The 19,569-nt window shown below is 62.9% G+C and overlaps 1 protein-coding gene across 1 annotated transcript; it reads left to right on the top strand.

The window, feature by feature from the left end:
• Positions 1-81: 81 nt before the first annotated feature.
• Positions 82-18,805, top strand: GNAI2 (G protein subunit alpha i2). The gene is made up of 9 exons (XM_008260677.4): positions 82-415; positions 12,624-12,666; positions 12,906-13,047; positions 13,231-13,391; positions 15,603-15,731; positions 16,143-16,272; positions 16,376-16,529; positions 17,119-17,332; positions 17,879-18,805. The coding sequence occupies exons 1-8, from the start codon at positions 298-300 to the stop codon at positions 17,307-17,309; spliced, it is 1,068 nt and encodes a 355-aa protein (XP_008258899.1). The 5' UTR covers positions 82-297; the 3' UTR covers positions 17,310-17,332; positions 17,879-18,805.
• The last annotated feature ends 764 nt before the right edge of the window (positions 18,806-19,569 follow it).

Genomic DNA, 19,569 nt, shown 5'->3' with positions numbered 1-19,569 from the left:
TCACTTTGCCTCTCGCTCCTCCCTCGAGCCAATCGCCAGCCCCGAGTCTCTTACGGTGCCGCCCCCCAGGCCCGCCCCGGCCCAGTCCCGGGCTCCGCTCACCGGGGCCCCACCCCTGGCCCGCCCCGCCGTCGGTGCGCGGCCACGGGGAAGGCGCCTCCCGCAGACGCTCGGAACTGCCGACCCGAGAGCTAACCCGCGGAGGGCCGGCGGCGGGAGCGGAGTGGGTCGGGCGGGGCCGAGCCGGGCCGTGGGCCGTGTGGGGGCCGGGCGGCGGCCGGGCCGGCGGACGGCGGGATGGGCTGCACGGTGAGCGCCGAGGACAAGGCGGCGGCCGAGCGCTCAAAGATGATCGACAAGAACTTGCGGGAGGATGGCGAGAAGGCGGCGCGGGAGGTGAAGTTGCTGTTGTTGGGTGAGGCCGCGCCCCGCGCTGGGACCCTTGACTTCCCAGACAAGACAGAGACAAGACAGAGGCTTCAGGCTCACCAGTCTGGATCCCATCTGGGCTTGAACCCTTAGCAGCCTGGCCGAGACCTGCAAATAAGGGTGGGCGATTCTGGGTTGATCTAGACCTGTGGTCCTACCCAGAGACCTGGGTAGCTCACCCCAGACTCAGCAACCCCTAACCAAGCCAGCAGTGCCCCAACATCGCTGCCCAGACCCCTGCTTGATTGTCTCTTCCGACTGACCAGCCTCACATAGCCTTTCCATCCTCCGTTAGCTGCTACCCAGACCCCGGCACCCCACTCTGCCTCCACCCTTGGGCTTCACCTGTTTCCCCTACCTGTTCCCCGGATTCCTGTTGGGCAGGAGCATCCCCAGGGCCCCACCAGCTCCCTGCCCCATTCTGTGTCCCACCCACCCTCTGAACCTGTGCCCTGCACCTGTGCACCCCGACCGTCAGGGTGGGAGCTGGCTGCTCCGGAGCCCTGTCTCTCCAGCCAGAACCTCTAGAGACCCATCTCTGCAGGCCTCCCTCGCCACACCTGTGCCCTTCCTCCCCTAAGTGCTGCCCCCTGATCCTCCACTCCTCCTGCACCAGGTGGGCCTGGCTCTGAGAAGACCCCCCGCCCCGGGGGGAGGGGACGTTTAGGCAAATCCTCCAAAGGGGCTGGGCTGAGGCTCCACTGGTCCCGCTGGGGGAGGGGGCCAGGCTCAACTTTCCAGGGAGACTCCGCTCCTTGGGAATTTGTTTTCCCGTCTCCAAGGCCTGGCTGGGCTGCCGAGAGGGAAGTATGTGAAGTGGGAGGGCATGTGGAGGAGGCCGGGGTTGTGGCTGCTTCCAAGGCCAGGGAAGATGGTGGCTGCTGGGGTGGTGGGGGAAGTGGAAGTGGTGAGACAGCCGACATGTTGCTGCCCCTGCAGGCGCCAGGGAGATCCGCTGATGGGGCCTGGGCTGTGGGCTCCGCGAGGGGGTGGGCCTGTCGGATCTTGGGGCTGTGTGAGGGGGGTGGTGGAGCTGAGCGAGGGGTTGGGGGGCCAGCTGTGATGGGTCAGGGTGCCCCCAGGCATCTGAGCTGGCCTTTTGCAAAGATTTTGGGTCTGCTGGTGGTCCCTGGCCAGCCTCCTGCTGGGAGCAGGGGTGGTGCCCAGTGGAAGCCTGGTTTGGGGGGGTTTCGGGTGGGGGCAGGCCCTCCGAACAGCGGTACAGGCTGGATAGTACGTGTGTGGGGGTGTGGTCCCTCTGCCTCGGAGCGGCCCGGGAGCCTCCAGGCTGTGAAAAGCGGGGCTTTTCACGCTGGGCCTGTGGCCCAGGAAAAGCATGTAGCTCTATTATGGGCCCATCTGTTGACTGTCCCTGCGGGCCCGGCCTCAGGGGCACAGCCCCGGAGGTTTCAAAATGGCATCCGTTCCGCGGGGAGGAAGAGAAGGGGAGGGAAGGGGCGGCGGCCCAGCCTCCTGGGCTGCCTTGCGTTGGGCGCTTGCCTCTTCCTGTCTGCTGCGAGTGCAGCGGCGGTGAGTGGGTGTCGACGCGGCGGAATGCCCGTCGCTGCCGGGCCTGGGAGGGCACTTCCGGTACCCGCTGCCTCCCTGCGCCCAGCCAGGAGCCTCTGGCCAGCCCTCCCTAGGCTGATCACGGCCCTTCTGGTGGCTGAGGGGACAGGGGAGTGGGCCGCAGGGTCAGGGGACACAGGATGCTTGGCCTGTTCTTTGCCCCGACTCCGAAGTGTCCCCCAGTCCCACCAGGCATGCCCCTGGGAGCCCAGCGAAGCTTTTGGGCCAGACCAGGTGGGACCTGGCAGCCCCTCCCCCGCTGGGCCCATAGCAGCCAGAGTGCAGTGTCTGGCTCAGCACTTTCTGGCCTGAGGCGTCCATCCCGGTGTTAGGCCTCTCTGGCCTTTGCTGCCTCTGTAAAATGGGCTTCCTGGGTTTGGGCCAAACAAGTGCTGCCTCAGGCAGGACAGAGAGAGCGGGAGTTTGGTAGCTGTGCGGGCTAGGGACTGAGACCCTGCAGAGTGTGAACTGCACGAGGCTGGGAAACCAAGCTCTGCCTGGACCGCAGGACCCTGTCTGCTGTGGCTGCTGGGGAAGGGTCCTGGCTTGAGCCGTCCCTTCCCCTCCAGATAGAAGGTGGCGGTGGGAGCCCGGCTGTGGCCGGTTCTGAGTTCTGGGCGCCTGTCTCACGTAGCGGGAGACTCTGTCCAGGCAACGGGCCTCAGGCTGGGTAACTGCCAGCCTTCTCTGTCTGCCAGAACCACGCCTGCTGCCCCACCCGCACGCTGGCTCCCTCTCGTCCCTGGTAGCCCTGCCAGGAGGCGGGCACAGTCGCTGTCACCAGGGCAGGGGCAGATGTAGTACACACTGGCACGAGGGTTTTTCCTGGCAGCTTGACGCAGAGGAGCCGCTACCACTCCTGCTTCAGGGACGCCCCCCACCCCTACCCAGTTCAGCTCAACTGACCAGCAAGGCCCATATGGAATCTGGGGCTTGAGGACTGGCGCTTAAGGGGAAGGAAGTCAGAGTTGCTGGGGGAGGCTCAGCTGTAAGATGGGATCGTGTGTGTGGCCAAATGTGTGGAGACGTGGAAGTAATGAGCAGCAGTTCCCTTTCTGCGCCCGGGACTTTGCGTCTGGTGAGCTCCGCAGCTTACTCGGGGCCTCTCGCAGCAGCCTTTCCCCGCCAGGGCAGGTCAGGCATCTCCCTGGCTCCTGGTTGCCTCCCTCGTGGCTGCGGGGGTAGGGCTGTGTCCCCTTCATTCCTGTGCCCAGTGTGCACCTGGCACCTGTTGGGTGCTTCTCACCTGTTTGTTGCATGAAGAAAGTGTCCTCTTGGTGTGAGGACAGACTGGAGGAAGAGTAAGATGGGAATCGCTGGGCCACAGTGCGGCATGCTGTGGTGTGGGCAGGTGGCAAGGGCCCAGGGGACACTGAGAGCAAAGCTCTTCAGGTTCTTCCTCCTAGCCCACCACACGCTCCATGGGTCCTTCCGAGTCAACCCTGTCCCCTGCAGAGCTAAGTGCCGCCCAGCCTCAGCCTGGCCCAGTGCACGGCGCACAATAGGGAGGACCCCAGCTGTCCGTGTGGGAGAGCGACTGCGTTTTTCCTTCCGATTCAGGCTGCTTGCCGACTGCTTCGGAGCTGCTGTCTCTCTGTCTCTCACCCTCCAGTAGCTCCCCTACAGCCTGAGCTGGCTGGTCCTGCTGGTGCGGACTGGGCCTGCCCTCGGAGCTGCTGGGCCTGGCCAGCACAGAGCCTGCACGGAGAAAGGGCCTGCCAGGTGAAGTTCACATGAGGAGTCGTGGCCGCTGTGCTGAGTCTGTAGCACAGGGCTGTGCGTACTAAGTGTGTGTGGAAAGAACGAAGCTGCTGAATATATCCAGGGATCCTGGCTAGTTGGCAGACTCTGTTGGTGCCTGTGAAGGGGGCTTCCTGGAGGAGGGGTCCTCTGAGTGGTCTTGAAAAATGAGTGCCATTTGCCAAAGCTGGGCACTGTGCGCAGAGGAGCCAGCTCGGCAAGGACCTGAGGCAGAAAGACCTTGCCTACACGGACTCCCAAGGCCTTGAATGAGTGCTGCCTGGCCTGGGGGAGGAGGCCCACCCTCCCTGGGCCAGTGCTTGGGGTCACACAGACCTGAGAAGCCCGTGCAGGTGAACCCCTGGCAGGAGTTTTGCTCTCCACCCCTAACCTGAGGCCAGGAGTCCTGCCTGTAGCCACGGGCCTTGTGGAGAGGGCGCAGCAAAGCCTGGTGGTGGGAGAATGGGGAGGCACCTTGTGCTGGCTTCTGCAGAGCCGAGAGAGTTCCGTGTGAAGGGGTCACCCCATCCTAGAGGCTGCCTGGCCCCAGTATGGTGACCCTGGGGAACCCCTTCCCCTGGCCTCTGGCAGCTGCTCAAGGCAAGTGGGGAGAGCACAGCATGCAAATATTTAGTGTCAGCTGGAGCGATAGACTATCCTGGGGAGCTCAGGCCTGGGGCTGGGGGGATGTGTCAGAGCCCTCGGTGCCAGGTGGGCTGGTACCCAGCCGGGCCTCCAGCCCCGACACCCCCCAAACCGCTCCACCCCAGCTGGAGTTCATTAGCACTTGAATGGGAGGCGGGGCAGCTCAGGCCTCCAAGCCTCTTCTTCCCACCCCTCCCCCAGGCTTTGTCTTCAGGAGCGGCTGGGGACTGAGCTCCCCGGACGGGGACTGAGCTGGGGTCCAGGCCGTTTCTGACTTCTGCCTGCGCTCCGCCCCTGCCCGTCACTCCAGTGTTGGTGTGGAGTGGAGAGTTGCACCTCCAGAGTCAGGCAGCGATCTGGGAGACCAGGTGCACTAGGGTAGCCGTGGAGGAGGAAGTGATGCTGAGGCTCAGCGGGGCAGCCCAGGCTGGCTGGGGGTGGGGAGAGGGAGTGGGCCGTGCTGGGGGCCGGCTTCCAAGTCAGAGGCCCTAAAGCATTGAGCCTCCCACTGTTTGAGTTGGAGATCAGGCTGCCAGTGAGGGCTGGCCTGCTCAGGGGCCCCTTTGGGCCTGGGCAGCCTATCAGAGGTTGGCCCTGGGCTAGCCTGAGAAGCAGGGTCACTGGTGGGCACCACTGGTGTCCCGGCCTGTGAATATTTACTTGCCTAGCAAGTGGCAGCAAGTAGTGCTGGGAGCAGGGCGTGATCAGAGCCCAGTGAAGGCCCCAGGACTCCAGCATTGTGGCTAGAGGCTGGCACAGGCAAACCCCTTGGTCCTGTATGCCTCGTCCTCTATCTCAGTCCCTGGCTGTCCCAGCGGTCTCTAAAGGCCCCCTGTTCACCAGACAGGAATAGAGTGGAGAAAGCTTCGTCCACCAAGCTCCTAACCACTGAGGGACCAGGGCTTCCCGGCACTGCACTCCCAGCAGAGGATGAGAGACCACCAGCCAGAGCCTGAGTGCCAGCCGCCGCCCACACCCCTTTGGGCCGTTTCTTCCTGGTGGCTTGGGGCAGGGGGCAACAGGGTCTGGCCAGGTCGTGGCTGATGGGCCAGGCCCAAGAATGCTCTTCAGGGTGCCCTGGAGAGGACGAAGAATTGGGTGCTTAGTGGTGGCCCTGATACCTGCCGCTCCTCTCCACTCCAGGTGCAGGGCGGGGTCCCCTGTGCTCAGCCCCACCCTGTCCCTCTAGCCTGGAACTCCTGTTCTTACTGTCTGCCCTCAACCTCGTTCCTGCTCTTGGTGATTTGGGAGGAATGATCCAGGGCTAGTGGAACCCTCGCCGGGCTGGGCCTTTGGTGCTGGCCTTCCGAGGATACTTTCCGGTTGGGAAGGGAGCGGCAGGCCCATCTGAGCGAGGGCCTCAAGGTGGGCTCCCATGGGGGAGGCATCCTGTGGCTTGTAGGGTCCCAGGGGCTCCCAGACAGCCTCGAGCCCTGTGGAGGGGGTGTTGATGGCAGCACCTCTGTCTCAGGGAAGTGGCGTCCACAGCAGAGGAAAAGGAGGAAGCAGCTGCGGGAGGAGGAGCTCAAAAGAGGAAGAGGCCAGGGGGCTGCCTGATGCTAGGGCACGGGTGTGAACCCCAGGACTTCACCACCTCGGGGGTCAAGGTGCTGAACGGCTGCCCGGCTTGTCTGTGTGCTGTGGGCTGCCCTGCTGGCGGTCACTGGTTTCGGACCAGTCCAGGTAGCTCTGTCCCGTGTCCTGCCCCAGCAGCTGCTGGACCCAAGGTCCCAGAGAAGGTGGCGCCTCTGAGAAGAATTCCAGGCCCCTCCTTAGGCCACAGGAAGTGGTGGCTGGGAGAGGGACGCCAGTGGGAGGGCTGGCAGGAAGGCAGAGGCTGCTCTCAGATTCCCGAGCGGCCATTGCCCTCCAAAGCCGGAAGGCCATCACAGGCTGAGATGAATGCCTGGAAATGGAGCAGTGGCCCCAGGATTAGCTCACTCTGGGTTTCCCCTGCTTGGGGGTAGACAGAGGGACCCTTGGCCCAGCATAAGGATGCCCGGAGACCACCGTCTAGGCCTCAGTGTCCCCTTTAATGATAACAGCAGCTGCCTCTGATTGAGCCTTGACTGTTGGGTGCATAGTCTTATTCAATCTTGTGCAGCTAAGTCATTATACCCATTTCATTGTTGGAGAAGTTGAGGCTCATGGACATGACATGACTTAACTAATAAGTGGAGATGCCAGGAGCTGACCCTTTCTGTGCTCCGACTGCTGTGGCCCCTTGGATCTGGCTGGCAGGAATTGGTCCGTCAGCGGATGCCGGGAACACCTGTGTTCTGCATCTACCTGGAGGGCCTGCATGCCTTGGGGGCCTCAGCTCCTTTTTCAGAGTTTGTAAGGGGCTGAAAGGTGGGACACAGACCATGCACGAATCTCCATACTGACCGAAACCAGAAGCCTGCTCTGTGACTGGGGATGACCGTCTGTTGTGGGTGGCAGCTTAGCCCTGCACTGCGCCTGTTACGTGCTGGTGCCTCCCACAACCCCCAGCCTTTGGGGCACCGAGTCCAGGCCTGAGCAAACTTGGAGGCTGGTGAAGTCTGAGGGTCGGGAGCTCCCCAAGACTGGGAGTTGTCTGGACGAATGGGATTGGGGGCAGAGTTCCTGAGGGGCTCCCATGGTGAGTGGGGCTCTGTGGTGGCCATGGCTGTGGTATGGGCTGGGGCAGCTGTGACAGCTGCTGGGGCCACCAAATCTGAGTTTTGTGGCCTGGAGGTGCCCAGGGGTTCTTTGCTGTGTCTGCAGGCCAAGGCCAGGCCCTGGGGCTAAGAGGCCCAAGAGAGGCTTGACACTTGCAACAGCCAGAGCAGGAAATACGCACGCTCTGTGCACCACGAGGCCCCGTCTTTTGCCTCCCATGCTGTGTGACCTATGGCCTCTTCCCGGTCTGGGCCCAGTGATATCATGTCTTAGCATGGACTCGCCAACAAGTGATGGCTTGTGTTGGGCAGGTGAGGGTGAAGACCCCACAGGGGCTGCTCAAGGCAGGCCTTGGGTCACCGTTTTCCCATGGTGGGGTGCATTGTGCAGTTGGGTCCACTGAGGCCCTTGTACCAGCCACCTCACCCACAGTCCACCACAGTGAATCAGAAGAGAGGTGAGGGTTACTCAGGTGCCTGGAGAACAGCGAAGGGGTTCCTTAAATGAGGAAACTTCAGGAAGGAGGGTGTGCTGAATGGCCCAGCTCCTTCTGTGACCCACAGCTTGTCCGGCATCTCCTGGCTCCTGTCCAGGGTAAGAGCCAGGGCCTGAGGGGCCAGTGATGGATGGGAGCCACGGCCTCCTTCACCCCAGGCTGCCATCTGTCCTCACCTGGGGTCTGAGCCTCCCTCTGAACCCTAGGCAGGACCCTGTTGAGAGAGGCACGCTCCACCCCACGCCTCAGTTTCCCTTGTAGAGAGATCACTACTTGTAGTAGCAAGTCAGACCCTGGGTTGGAAGCCTCTGGAGGCAGCCCAGGTGGCCGAGGCTGGGGGGCGGGGCGGGGGGTGGGGGACTGTTGGGGCATCCGGTGGAAGGGCAGACCACATGCACCAGTGGCAGTGTTGCAGGCCCCACCCAAGACCTCATGTCCCTGCCCCCTACAGTGCCCAACCTGGACTGGGCCTCCTTGGAGGGAGTGAGGGGCCAAAGAGCAGCACCTGGAGGAAGGAAGAGACGCCAGGGGTGGGGCTTAGAAGGCCTTTGTCTGGCGGGGGCCCTCTCCCCCGCCTCCCGCTCCCATTGTTCTGTGCATACAGTCTCGAGGCTGGGGCTTCCCAGGGTGGGGTGGTGGGTGAGGGTCCCGGCCGCCTCCCCCCGCTGCCCCTAGCTCTGGCCGCTCTTCTGAAACAAAACATAACGGGGCGCTGCCCAGGCCTTCCGTCCTCCCCTGCGTCCCTGGCTGCTGGGCTCCCCCTGGTGGTGGCTGGGCTGAAACCCTGGGAGGTGCCAGCGCCCGCCCGCATGACAGCATCTGGAGCCGAGCTGGGAATGTGGCACTTTCTGGGGAGGAAAATAGGAGGTGGTGTCTGGGAAGCGTTTGGGGTGGGCTTCCCAGGGCGTACCCCACCTTCCCCACGGTGCCCCTGGGGCAGTAGGCCTGGGGTTTGTGGCAGGGTGGGCGGGCCCGGCGCTGTGGGTTAGAGCTGGGCGCTGCCCAAGTCTCCCCTGTGGTCCCAGGCGCTGCTTCCCTCAGGCCCGCCACGTCAGCTGGCTGTTCTCCCAGCCCCCTGTGTGCCAGGGGAGCCCACCGGCGTGGGAGCTGTCTCCAGGGGGGCCCCATACCCAGCCTGCCCAGCTTTCAGAGTGTGTGCAGTGAGGCTGCCGGGCAGGAGGGCGTCTCCAGGGGTGTAGGAGTGCCAGGCTGTGTGGAAGGGAGGTGAGGAAGCCAGCAGCGGAGTGAGTGGCAGTGACTCCTGTCTGCTCCACGTGCCGAGTCCCAGCAGGGAGCCGCCACGCTCTGAGTCAGCCAGGGAGCCACTGTTCACTGCTCTTCGTCTGTTCTTTATCTGAAAGCCTTCAGAAGCACTCCTTCAAATGTGGTGACCACGGCGGCCACGCTGCCACCGCAGTGACCAGCACAGCATGGTCATTGTGGGCTGCAGGAAGTGAGAGGTTCGGGGAAGTCTGTATTCTTGAAGAGGACAGAAAAATAGCGATAACTTTGATCAGAACGCTCATCGTGAGCCAGGCACCAGGAGAAGAACTTTGCATTTAATCCCCACCGTTTCGCAGACACTGTTCCAGGACGAGGCAGCAGGGAACTAAAACTCCTGGGAATCTCGAGGGATCAGGGTGGGCATCAGGACTGCGGTAGGCCTGGACTTCCCTCTGGGAGAAGATCTACAGGCAAGGGATGGCCCTCTCGGGGCCCAGCCGCCTCTGCTGGAGAAGAAGCAGTCAGTGTGTCAGCCTCCCAGCGGACCTAAGCCTTTAGAAGGCAGAGGGCCCGAGATGAACACACACCAGTGACTTGAATGCTGGGGCCTGGGAATAGCATCGCGCGACTCTCCTGTGGGCTTGTCCCACTGGCAGGAGCCTGCTGGCTGTGTTCCAGCAGGTGGGGTGGTGCCGTCGTCCTCCCCTCCCCTCCCCTCCCCTCCCCTCCCCTCGCCTCCCCCACAGGGACTCTGCACTCCTAGAGTGGAAGCAGCCGCTGTGATTACCACCCACCTGCTGTGGGCCCAGCAGCCGCACCACAGGACGAGGGCTGTGGCCCAGTGGGAATGTCACAGCCACCCCAGGGAAGCTCGGTGGGCCCCTTTGGTCTCATCCAGCTGGGGGCGGAGGGCCAGGAGGGGCTGACTCCTGCCCCCTTCTGTTGGCTCAGCTCCCCACCCAGCACCGCTGCAGCAGTCTGGAGTCAGGTGGTGAAGGTGCCCCCGGCAAGCAGGGTGCAAGTGAACTGGGCCACATGGCAGCGTGCCTGCTAGGAGAGACCCGTCTGGCCCTGATGGAAAAGGGGACAAGCCATAGTAGTGATGGGTGAGGCTGCCGGCCGTGTGCCAGAGCCAGGGTCTTGGCGCCACCCACCCCTGTTCCTGGCCACCTTGTCTGCTCTCTCTGCTCCTGGGCCATGCCCCTCACTGTCCTGGTGTCCCCTGTGCTTCCTGCCTGGCTGCAGCACCACACCCTTGTCCTGCCACTCACTGCTTCCCGCCTGAGTCACACTGCTGGAAGGACAGAGGGACCAGCCGAAGCCCCAGGACGCAGGCTCCCAGGCCCTTTGTCGCCCACCTGTCCGATGGGGCTCCTTGCAGTGACCCCTGCTGACAGCAGAGAATGTCTTCCTAACTCAGCACCTGAGAGGCCTTAGGAGGGAAACAGGGTGGAAGGGGACAGAGAGGTGGGCCTTCAGCTGGCTTTGGTAGGCAGCAAGTGTCCTGGCTCACAGCCTGGCCTGCTCAGGTGCTGCCTGCCATGGTCTCTGCTAACCCTGCTAGGGAAAGTGGATGCAAAGCAGATTTACCCTGTCATCCCCTCCGCTGGCCAGGGTCTCGAAGGGCCTACACAGCTGCCAAGAGAGGCATCAAAGGGCCAGACGCTCCCTCCACCCCCAGGGCCTGGCCAGGTGGGGAAACCGATGCCTCAGGTGGTCCGGGGTCCCACAATCACACAGGCAGGGGCAACCTTTGCACTGGAGCTCAGGCCCCCTGTGCCCCGGACAGCTGCCCTCTGAGTCTCAGGTCGCGTGGCAGGACAGCATGACTATCGCCCCGACCGCATATTGGCCTCCGCTCCACAAGAGGGGGCAACCGGGAAGGAGAGCTGGGGCCACTGCTGCCCTCCCTGCCCTGACGGATGTTTGGGGCCCTGGGGATCGGGCTCCACTGCAGGCTTTCCCAGGCCCTGGGCTGACACCCGCACTTGGCCGACCAAGGAGCACCCACCTTGCCCAGGGGAATACGCTGGGCTCAGTGCCTCTAGTGCCAGAGTAGAGGCATCACAGCCCCAGCGCTGCCCAAAGCCTGCTCAGCCCTCACCTCCGTCCTAGGACCACTAGAAGCCCAGGGATTGTGGAGCTTCTGAGGCGAGCTCAGACCCTGCCACTGGGGGCAGCTGCTGGGACGTGGACTCCTCCCTACGCCTGGCGCCTCACTGTGGTGAGGGCCACAGCTGTGCCTTAGTTTCCCCAGTAAAATTGGGTCTGAGGTCAGGAAGGGAAGATGGGAAGGCCTGAGTGCTGCTGCGCAGACGGGGCCAGGCTGGGAGGAGGGGGCAGTGGCACCGGGGAGGCTCTGGGAGGTGCCCCCTGCTGGGTGAGGTGAGCCACCTCAAGTCTGCATGTCGGGTGGGGGCGAGCACAGAAGCCACCGGTCAGGACTGCGGGGGAGACTGAAGGACCCGTGCAGGTATCAGGAGAGGGGCGCCTCTGGCACGGGGGCTCCTCGCTGCCTTGCCGCCACTATTACTGTTGCCGTTGGTGCTGGTGTTACCACCGCTGCCTGCATTGAGTTGTCTGTGAGTGCCCTGGTCCTCGGAGGCTGTTCTGACCAGCCCCAGGGATGCTGGGGCAAGGACAAAGTCCCCAGGCTTTACCTCCCACACACCCTACCCACCCAGCCCGCAGGGCCACCCAGAGGGACAGCCCTGCCACGGTGCTCAGGAGAATCAGGATCCTGACAGGGACACGGGGCAAGAAGTGGTGCCTGGCAGTGGCCGACAGGAGCCGAAGGAAGTCTGCAAAGGCCAGGAAGGGGCCAGGGCCCAGCTGAGGCCGGCTCTGCCTGGAGCTCAGGCCAGGTAGCAGAGAGAGGCCCTGCCTCTGCTCCTTGTATCCCCCAGCCTGGTTCTTACTTCCCTGCTCAGACTCCCTGGGGACTGCAGGTTCCTGCGCTGCACTCCCCAGGAGCTGGCTCTGTGTGTTTGAGGTGGGGCCTGGGGATTTGCTTTTGTAAATGCCCTCCCAGGCCATTGTCCTGCAAAGTCTGCACGGAGTTGTTTTTTCCAAAAAGCTTTTATTTACTGGTTCACTCTCTAAATGTACTCAGTAGCCAGGACTGGGGTACACCGAAGCTTAGGAGCCAGGAACTCCATCCAGGTCTCCCATGTAGGTGGCAGGGACCCATACTTAAGCCATCACTTGCTGTCTTCCTGCATTAGCGGGAAGCTGGAGTTGTGAGCAAAGCCAGGACTCAAACCCAGGCACTCTCATATGGGACACAGGGGTCCCAAGGGACGCCTTCCCTGCTGTGCCAAATGCCTGCCCTGGCCCTTACTTTGAAGGATTCTGGGTTCTGTGTAATACCTAGAAACATCTCTCTCAATAGAAGATGAATATTTATCATCTAATTTTTATTTTTAAATTTATCTTAAAGCACTATTTTTTGAAATATGTTCCTCCACATTTTTAACATTTTTAAAAAATATTATTTGTTTATAAAAGATGGGGTTGGAGGAGGCACCTGCCTGCCAGGTCGGCCTGAGGGCTGTGTTGGTGCACAGCAGCTTTGCAGCGGGGCAGGCCCGCGTGTTCGAGATCACCAGGGGATGCGGGCGGCCGCTGCGGCTCCAGCCAGCGTGGTGAGGAGCCGTAGTGGACAGTGGAGCTTGTGGGAGGCGAAGCCTCCAGGGTCTGCTGGGGGCGTGTGTGCCCTCTGTTGCACCGTGGCACTGCCAGCTGCAGACCCGCTAGCTCAGCTCCCTGCCGGGCCGGGCTGCCTCCATCTCACTGTGCATCTGCTGGGGAGTGAGTTCTGCCCCCAGGGCTACAGGCAGCTGGGCCTGCTCCTGACCGCCTGTGCCCTCTGTTGCAGGTGCCGGGGAGTCCGGGAAGAGTACCATCGTCAAGCAGATGAAGTAAGCGTGTGCGTGGGAGGCGGCCCCCATGCCTTGATTTCCTCTCTCCTCTGTCTGGGCCTGGCCCATCCTAGCCAGGCCCAGGGCCTTCTCTGAGATGGTCATCTACCCGCAGATCGTGACGGGTCGGGGCCAGGTTCCCCATCTTTGCAGCAGGTCCCTGCAGGCCCGTACAGCCCTGGGCAGACTGGTCAGCCCCAGTGCTCTACAGTCCCTAACCCCTGACCTCTGACCTTCAGGATCATCCACGAGGATGGCTACTCGGAGGAGGAATGCCGGCAGTACCGGGCAGTGGTCTACAGCAACACCATCCAGTCCATCATGGCCATTGTCAAGGCCATGGGCAACCTGCAGATTGACTTTGCCGACACCTCCCGCAATGTATGAGCGCTCTCCCCCGTCCCCCTGCCCACCTCCCCAAAGCCTTCAGGGCAAGTCTTGTCCTGGGGAGCCCGAGACTGTCCCAGCCTGGGCCCCATTCCCTCTCCAGAGGTCTCCCTGCCTCTGACATTCAGGGTGCGGGTCCACTCCTTCACCTGGCTGACCGCCCACTGCTGTGTCCAGGACGATGCCAGGCAGCTGTTTGCGCTGTCAGCTGCTGCCGAGGAGCAGGGAGTGCTCCCTGAGGACCTGTCTGGCGTCATCCGGAGGCTCTGGGCTGACCAAGGGGTGCAGGCCTGCTTTGGCCGCTCGCGGGAGTACCAGCTCAACGACTCAGCCGCCTAGTGAGTGTCCCCAGCAGGGTCCCGCTGGTTCTCTGTGCAGCTGAGTGCTGTCGGCCAAGGCCTTGGTGTTTTCTGGCTTGGGGTGGGGCGGGGCGGCACCGTGGCTGCTGCAGTCTCTGCCTATCCAGTTGAGTCTTAGGTGTGTGTCTTCAACACGTTTCTGGAGAGCATTGGCTGCAGCCTGCTCTGGGCAAGGCTTTCCTGGACACTGATGAGTGGAGGAGACCAGTCCCCAAGCAGTGACAGCTTAGGGTGCCCATGTAACGGTGGGGGCTGGGGGAGGCCCATGAGAGGAGCTGCTTCGCTGAGCTCTGGGCTCAGAGAGGAAAGAGAAGTGGGCTGCAGGCAGGAGCGGGACATGTGCAGAATCCTAGAGCCGCACCTGCGACAAAGGATGTCCAGGCTCCTGGGAGAGGCTGCCCCAAGGAGGAAAGGTGACAAGTGAGTGCAGGCTGCAGCCCTGGACCTCAGCATCGCCCTCACTGGCCATGAAGCCCAGGACTCAGCTGGGGAGTCACGGGGAGTCCTGAGGGCCCCAGAGACGTGACATACAAACTCCTTCCCTGCCATTCCACCAGATGCCAGGACTGGAGAGGGGTGCTGAGGACCCCATAGGGAACAGGACACGCAGGCTGGCAGACAGTGAGGATGTGCAAGGCTCAGGGGACACCCACAGGCTTCAGCTGGTACCGCCAGATAGACTGTGCTGCCGCTCCCTAAGCCCTGCTCCGCACCGTGCTGCAGCCAGCCCCTCCCACTCCGTGTGGGTCAGCCTGTAGCTCCTGCTGCCATCACTCCCCAGCCTGTCCCGGAGGGCTGCACCCAGTGAGGGGCGGAGGAGGAGGGTCTTTCCTGGCCGTGTCCCTGAGCCCTGCTCCGATCCCAAGGACAGTCTCTCCCTACCCTGCTTGTGTGACCCGAATGGCTGTGTGTCCCTTCCACAGGAACTGCAGAGTCACAGCCCAGCAGTCTGGGGGCCTCCAGGCCTCCCCCACCCCCGCCCCCGAAATCGTGGGCTCAGTCACAACAGAGTTTCTGGGCCCCAGGGACAGGAAGGGGTGAACCCGTCAACCATTGCTGCTTCAGTGCCCACAGCACAGGGCGGAGGTGGGGGATAGGCGCCCCCCGGGCCACTTCCCACTTTGCAGTCACCCTGTTTTCTTCTTTGCCCAGATAGTAAACACCCCACTGTGTGCCCAGCACTGTTTTGGGAGTGGGGTTCCGCTCTCCCAAGCAGGACTCTGCCTGGACAGGATCACCTGGGAGTAGGATGCAGACTGGGAAACCCCAGGGTCCAGCCCTCTTCCCAGCAGTCCTCCAAGGCTGCAGAGGGGCAGGGCTCCCTGGGGTGAGTCTACCTGCTGGGGAGAAGGGAGAGGCTGGCGTGGAGCTCACCGTGAGGCCTGCAGGCCAGGGGCTCTGGCAGTAGGGGGCGGGCCATGGTATGCAGGTCATGGCACATGCGTCACGGTCCCCCATGGCCCTTCCTGTTTTTCTGTTCTGTCCCTGTGTCTCTGAGATCATTTCCCTCTGGCCTGGTTTGGCCTGGCTGTTGGTGGAAGCCAAGGGCTGGCCCCAGGAGCGAGGCACTGGGATGGGGCGGCAGCATGGAGGCCTGGACCCAGCCTTTATTCACAGCGAGGATATGGAAACAGGCACGGGGCTGGTCCCAAGACCCTGCAGGGGCAATGCTGGTGCTAATTAAGGGAGCTAGTAATGAGGAACCCTTGGGGCCCCGCCAAGCAGGTGTCTTTGCCCGTCCCCCGAGGTGCCCGTTTTATTGGGTGCTGGGCAAAGAGCCCACTGGGCCTGGCAGGCCCCAGCATGCCCAGCCCCACAGCGAGGGACTGCACCAAGCTGTTGTGTGGCGGGTGCTGTAATTGCACCAATTAGCATCCTGAATCCCTCGCTGGGGACTGATGTGCCCCTCCCACCGCCTTGCCTGTAGCACTACCTGGATCCTGTCTGAGGCAGGCTTGGCTGGCTGGCCCTGCAGCTGCACCTCCCTCCAGTCCCATTCTGCAGGTGGGAAGCAAGGAACTCCTGAGTCCTGGCTTCTGCATCTGAGCAATGAACGTAATGCAGGCCGGAGCTAAGGAAGCAAGGGTTTTGCCAGAGAAATGTGGGCACGGGCTCTTCCACCTTATCCACGGGGTCCAGGCAAGGAGGCCCCATGCGGGTACCCACTGACCCGCCCCCCGCACCCCGCAGCTACCTGAACGACCTGGAGCGCATCGCACAGAGCGACTACATCCCCACGCAACAGGACGTGCTGCGCACCCGCGTGAAGACCACAGGGATCGTGGAGACGCACTTCACCTTCAAGGACCTGCACTTCAAGTAAGTGGGGGCGGGATCTGCCAGCCTTGGGGTGGCAAAGGAAGGGGCTGGTGCGGGGACCCCCCAGCTGCACTCTGAGGTTTCCCACGGCTGTGTTCTGGGAATGCACATCCTCACCACGCGAGGAACTCCGGGGCCGGGATCCACGCCGCCTCCCACCCATAGCTCCCTGCTCCTCTAACCCCACCCCATGGATCGGCCCCTGGCCTGCTGCCCAGGCCCCCGACCCTACCGCTGCAGACGTGCCCTGGTCTAGGCCCAGGGGTGTGGTGGGCAAGCGGGGTCCTTGCTGTCAGGGCAGCTGCCCTGCTCTGGGCAAGCTCCTTCCTCAGTTTGCCAGCCTGCAAAATGGGACAGGGCACCTCCCCCAGGGCTCCCTTCCCTGGAGCTATGGTGAGCCTGTGTCCACAGGATGTTTGATGTGGGTGGCCAGCGGTCGGAGCGGAAGAAGTGGATCCACTGCTTTGAGGGCGTCACAGCCATCATCTTCTGCGTCGCCCTGAGCGCCTATGACTTGGTGCTAGCTGAGGACGAGGAGATGGTGAGAGGCTGGGGGAAGGCTGAGGGCGAGCCTCCGGGGACAGGCCCGGGTGGCCTGGTGGCCGGCGCTGACCTCTGACCTCTGCCCTCTGCCCTGCCCCCAGAACCGCATGCATGAGAGCATGAAGCTGTTTGACAGCATCTGCAACAACAAGTGGTTCACGGACACGTCCATCATCCTCTTCCTCAACAAGAAGGACCTGTTTGAGGAGAAGATCACACACAGCCACCTGACCATCTGCTTTCCTGAGTACACAGGTGTGGGGCTGTGGGCAGGGCCTTGGGGAGGAGCCAGTGGTGAGAGGTGGCCCGCGGGTGCCCCCATGGCACCTCACTGAGGCTGCTGCAGTTGTCTGCACACGTGGGGCTCTTTTGTAAAAGATGTATTTGGAAGGCAGAGTTAGCGAGAGAGAGATCCCATCTGCTGGCTCACTCCCCAGGTGCCCACAACAGCCAAGGCTGGGCCAGGCTGAGGCTTCATGGGGGTCTCCCACGTGGGTGGCAGAGACCCGAACACTTGAGCCACCTTCTGCTTTACCCGGGCCGTTAGCAGGGAGCTGGATCAGAAGAGGAGCAACCAGGGCACGAACCCAGTGCCCATATCAGATACTGGCACTCAGGCGGTGGCTTTACCTGCTTGGCCACAACGCCAGCCCTGTGGGGTCCTTCTTCCCTGAACATGTGCACATGGCATCCCTCCCAGGGCCCCTCCTCACACACTCATCCTGTGCACACGCATGCACATGCCTCGTGCTTGTCACCCACACACACAGAACCCTGCTGGCCAGGTAGGACGGAGCCTGCCTGCCACACGCACACACACGAGTTTTCACTGTGCCTTCCCCAGGGGCCAACAAGTATGACGAGGCAGCCAGCTACATCCAGAGCAAGTTTGAGGACCTGAACAAGCGCAAAGACACCAAGGAGATCTACACGCACTTCACGTGCGCCACCGACACCAAGAACGTGCAGTTCGTGTTCGACGCTGTCACCGACGTCATCATCAAGAACAACCTGAAGGACTGCGGCCTCTTCTGAGGGGCAGCGGGCCTGGCACGGTGGTGAGCCAGTGGGCGTGAGGCGGGAGCTGGGAGGACCGGGTTGGGGGGGCTGAACCTGGCCGTGGCGGGGAGGGACAGTGGGAGAGCAGAGGACAAGATGGGAGCCTGGAGGATCAAGTGCAAGGGGTGCAGGACCCTGGCAGGTGCTTCAGTACCCAGGGGTCCAGAGGGGCACGGCCCGCCCCAGGACAGAAGCAGCTGTCCCAGTGTGCCTTGGGGGACACTCAGCTCCTCACCCCCAGAGCCACTGGCCTAGCCTGGTGGCAGCTGGAGGCGCTGCACTGGCCTCGCACTCATCCCGAGCTGTCAGATCTCTGCGAAGGTCCTGAGTTCAGGCTGGCCTGGCCCCACGGGCCCTGGCGCAGGTGGCGATGGCACTGCCAGTGCTCCAGGCTCCCCTCCCTCCTGTAACCCAGCCACAGAAACTGATTCCTGGGCAGCGACTGTGTCCCTGGTAACAAGTGGGTGGCCAAAAGGAACAGGGCCACCATCTAGGGGGGGCGGGAAGAGAGTGGCACACACTCCTGACCCATCCCCCACCTCCAGGGCCACCGCCGACTCCGCTGCCCCCAGCCCCGAGGAAGATGGGGGTGAGAAGACCATGCTCCCTGCCCGTGCCCCCGCCCCGCCCCTTGGCCGCTTTCCCCCTCTCCTTCCTCTGTTCTCAGCTCCCTGTCCCCTCCCTCAGCTCCAGACCTGGGAGGGGCTGCCACAGGCCTCCCGGTTGGAAGCCTGGCCTGGTTGGAGCTGTCGGCAGTGGCCACGGTACCCCCTTCCTGGGCATCAGTTCTGGGGTGTGGGGGGCACTGCTGAGTCCCCCAAAGCCCGTGTCTGGAGCGGCACTCACTCCTCCAGCCTGGACCCCTGACCCAGCCCAAGTCCAGATGTTTACAGGGAGCCTCCTGCCCACCCGCCTCCCCGCCGCTCGGAGGCCCCAAAGGAAAAAGCACAAGAAGCGTGAGACGCCACCATTCCTGGAGACCACAGCCCACCTGCTCATTCTCGTCGCTTTTTAAAAAAATGAAAGTAAAGGAAAAAAAAAAAAAAAAAAACCCTGCAAACCTAGAACACTTTTTAGAGAAAAACTATTTAAAACTGTCCGGTCCTGACCAGCACCCACCCACGCCCCTCCAGCGACTCCGTGCCTTGAGTGTGTCTGCCTGTTTACACCCGTCCCCTCCGAGGGCCGCCCCGCCCGCCCACCACAGAATTGGGTTCCAAGGGCTGTTCCAGACAACTGCCAAGGTCACTGAGGGCCCCGCCCCGGCGGCCCTGGACCCAGGCTCCATTAACCTCCATGTAGCTCCTTAGCGCTAACCTAGGAACCGCCGCTGCCTGCTGAGGGGCCCGCCCCTCCCCTTGTGCCCTCGCCCCAGGCCCGGGTCCTTCAGCGTTGAACACTTCCTTGCTTTTTTCACGTTTTATGGAATTGTTCACGTGGTTTGAAATAATAAAATGTAGAAAGAAAAAAAACTTCCCAGAGTTGCAGAGTATTCCTTCTCCCATGGGCAGAGGCCCCGGGTCCCAGGCAGACCAGGGTGGTGATGGTGGCTGGGCCCTGGGCACTCAGCTTTCCGACTTCCTGGACCAGTGAGCACTGGGGCTGGGCCTCCTCCCGGGTGTGCCCTGGGAGGTGCCGTGGGGTCTCCAGTGCAGGAGCTGGTGACTTGCCTCCTCCCGGGTTCCCAGGCCTGGGGACTGTGCCGGTTGTTGGACGTGGCATGACTGAGCAGAAGGCCAGCAGGGGCCTCCACAGGAGAGCCCCTCCACACCCAAGGGGCGGGAGCCTGGTGTGCTGGGGGTCACTGGCCATGTGGGCACTGGGGTCATGAATGTGGAGGGTGCCGTGAAACCCTGGGAAGTGCCCGCGCGTTGCCAGAGGAGGAGACGGCAGATGGCAGAGCCGAAGATCGGCAGGGTAGGCCCTGAGTGCCAGGCGAGGCGCCTGGACTTCTGCCCGTGAACTGTAGGGGCAGCTGCTGGCAGGGCCTACAGCCAGGGCTCGAGACAGAATGGCCTCTGAGGCCCGCGCCGCCGCCTCCGGCCGCCAGGGGGCGCCGCCGCCCTGCTCGGCTCTGCCGGGTCAGTCACGAAGACTGACGTCACTGGGCCCCCGCGGAGGCCGCGGGGCACAAAGACAGCTTTGTGAAGCAGCCGCGGCTCCGCGCCCGGGGCCGGACAAAGCAGCGCGGGCCGAGGGTGGGCCGGGGTCGGCGCCGTGGAGGCGAGGAGGGAGG

This window comes from Oryctolagus cuniculus, chromosome 10, assembly GCF_964237555.1.
Source record: "Oryctolagus cuniculus chromosome 10, mOryCun1.1, whole genome shotgun sequence".
In the NCBI taxonomy this organism is placed as follows: domain Eukaryota; kingdom Metazoa; phylum Chordata; class Mammalia; order Lagomorpha; family Leporidae; genus Oryctolagus; species Oryctolagus cuniculus.
Note: the sequence above shows the minus strand (reverse complement) of the source record. Positions and strands in the feature narration are given on the sequence as shown.

Excerpts from the sequence above, each read along its gene's own strand:
- GNAI2 (XM_008260677.4), top strand. The coding sequence starts at position 298 with ATGGGCTGCACGGTGAGCGCCGAGGACAAGGCGGCGGCCGAGCGCTCA. Across the intron at positions 416-12,623 it reads GGTGAAGTTGCTGTTGTTGG|GTGCCGGGGAGTCCGGGAAG; the intron begins GTGAGGCCGCGC and ends CCTCTGTTGCAG. Across the intron at positions 13,048-13,230 it reads TTGCCGACACCTCCCGCAAT|GACGATGCCAGGCAGCTGTT; the intron begins GTATGAGCGCTC and ends TGCTGTGTCCAG.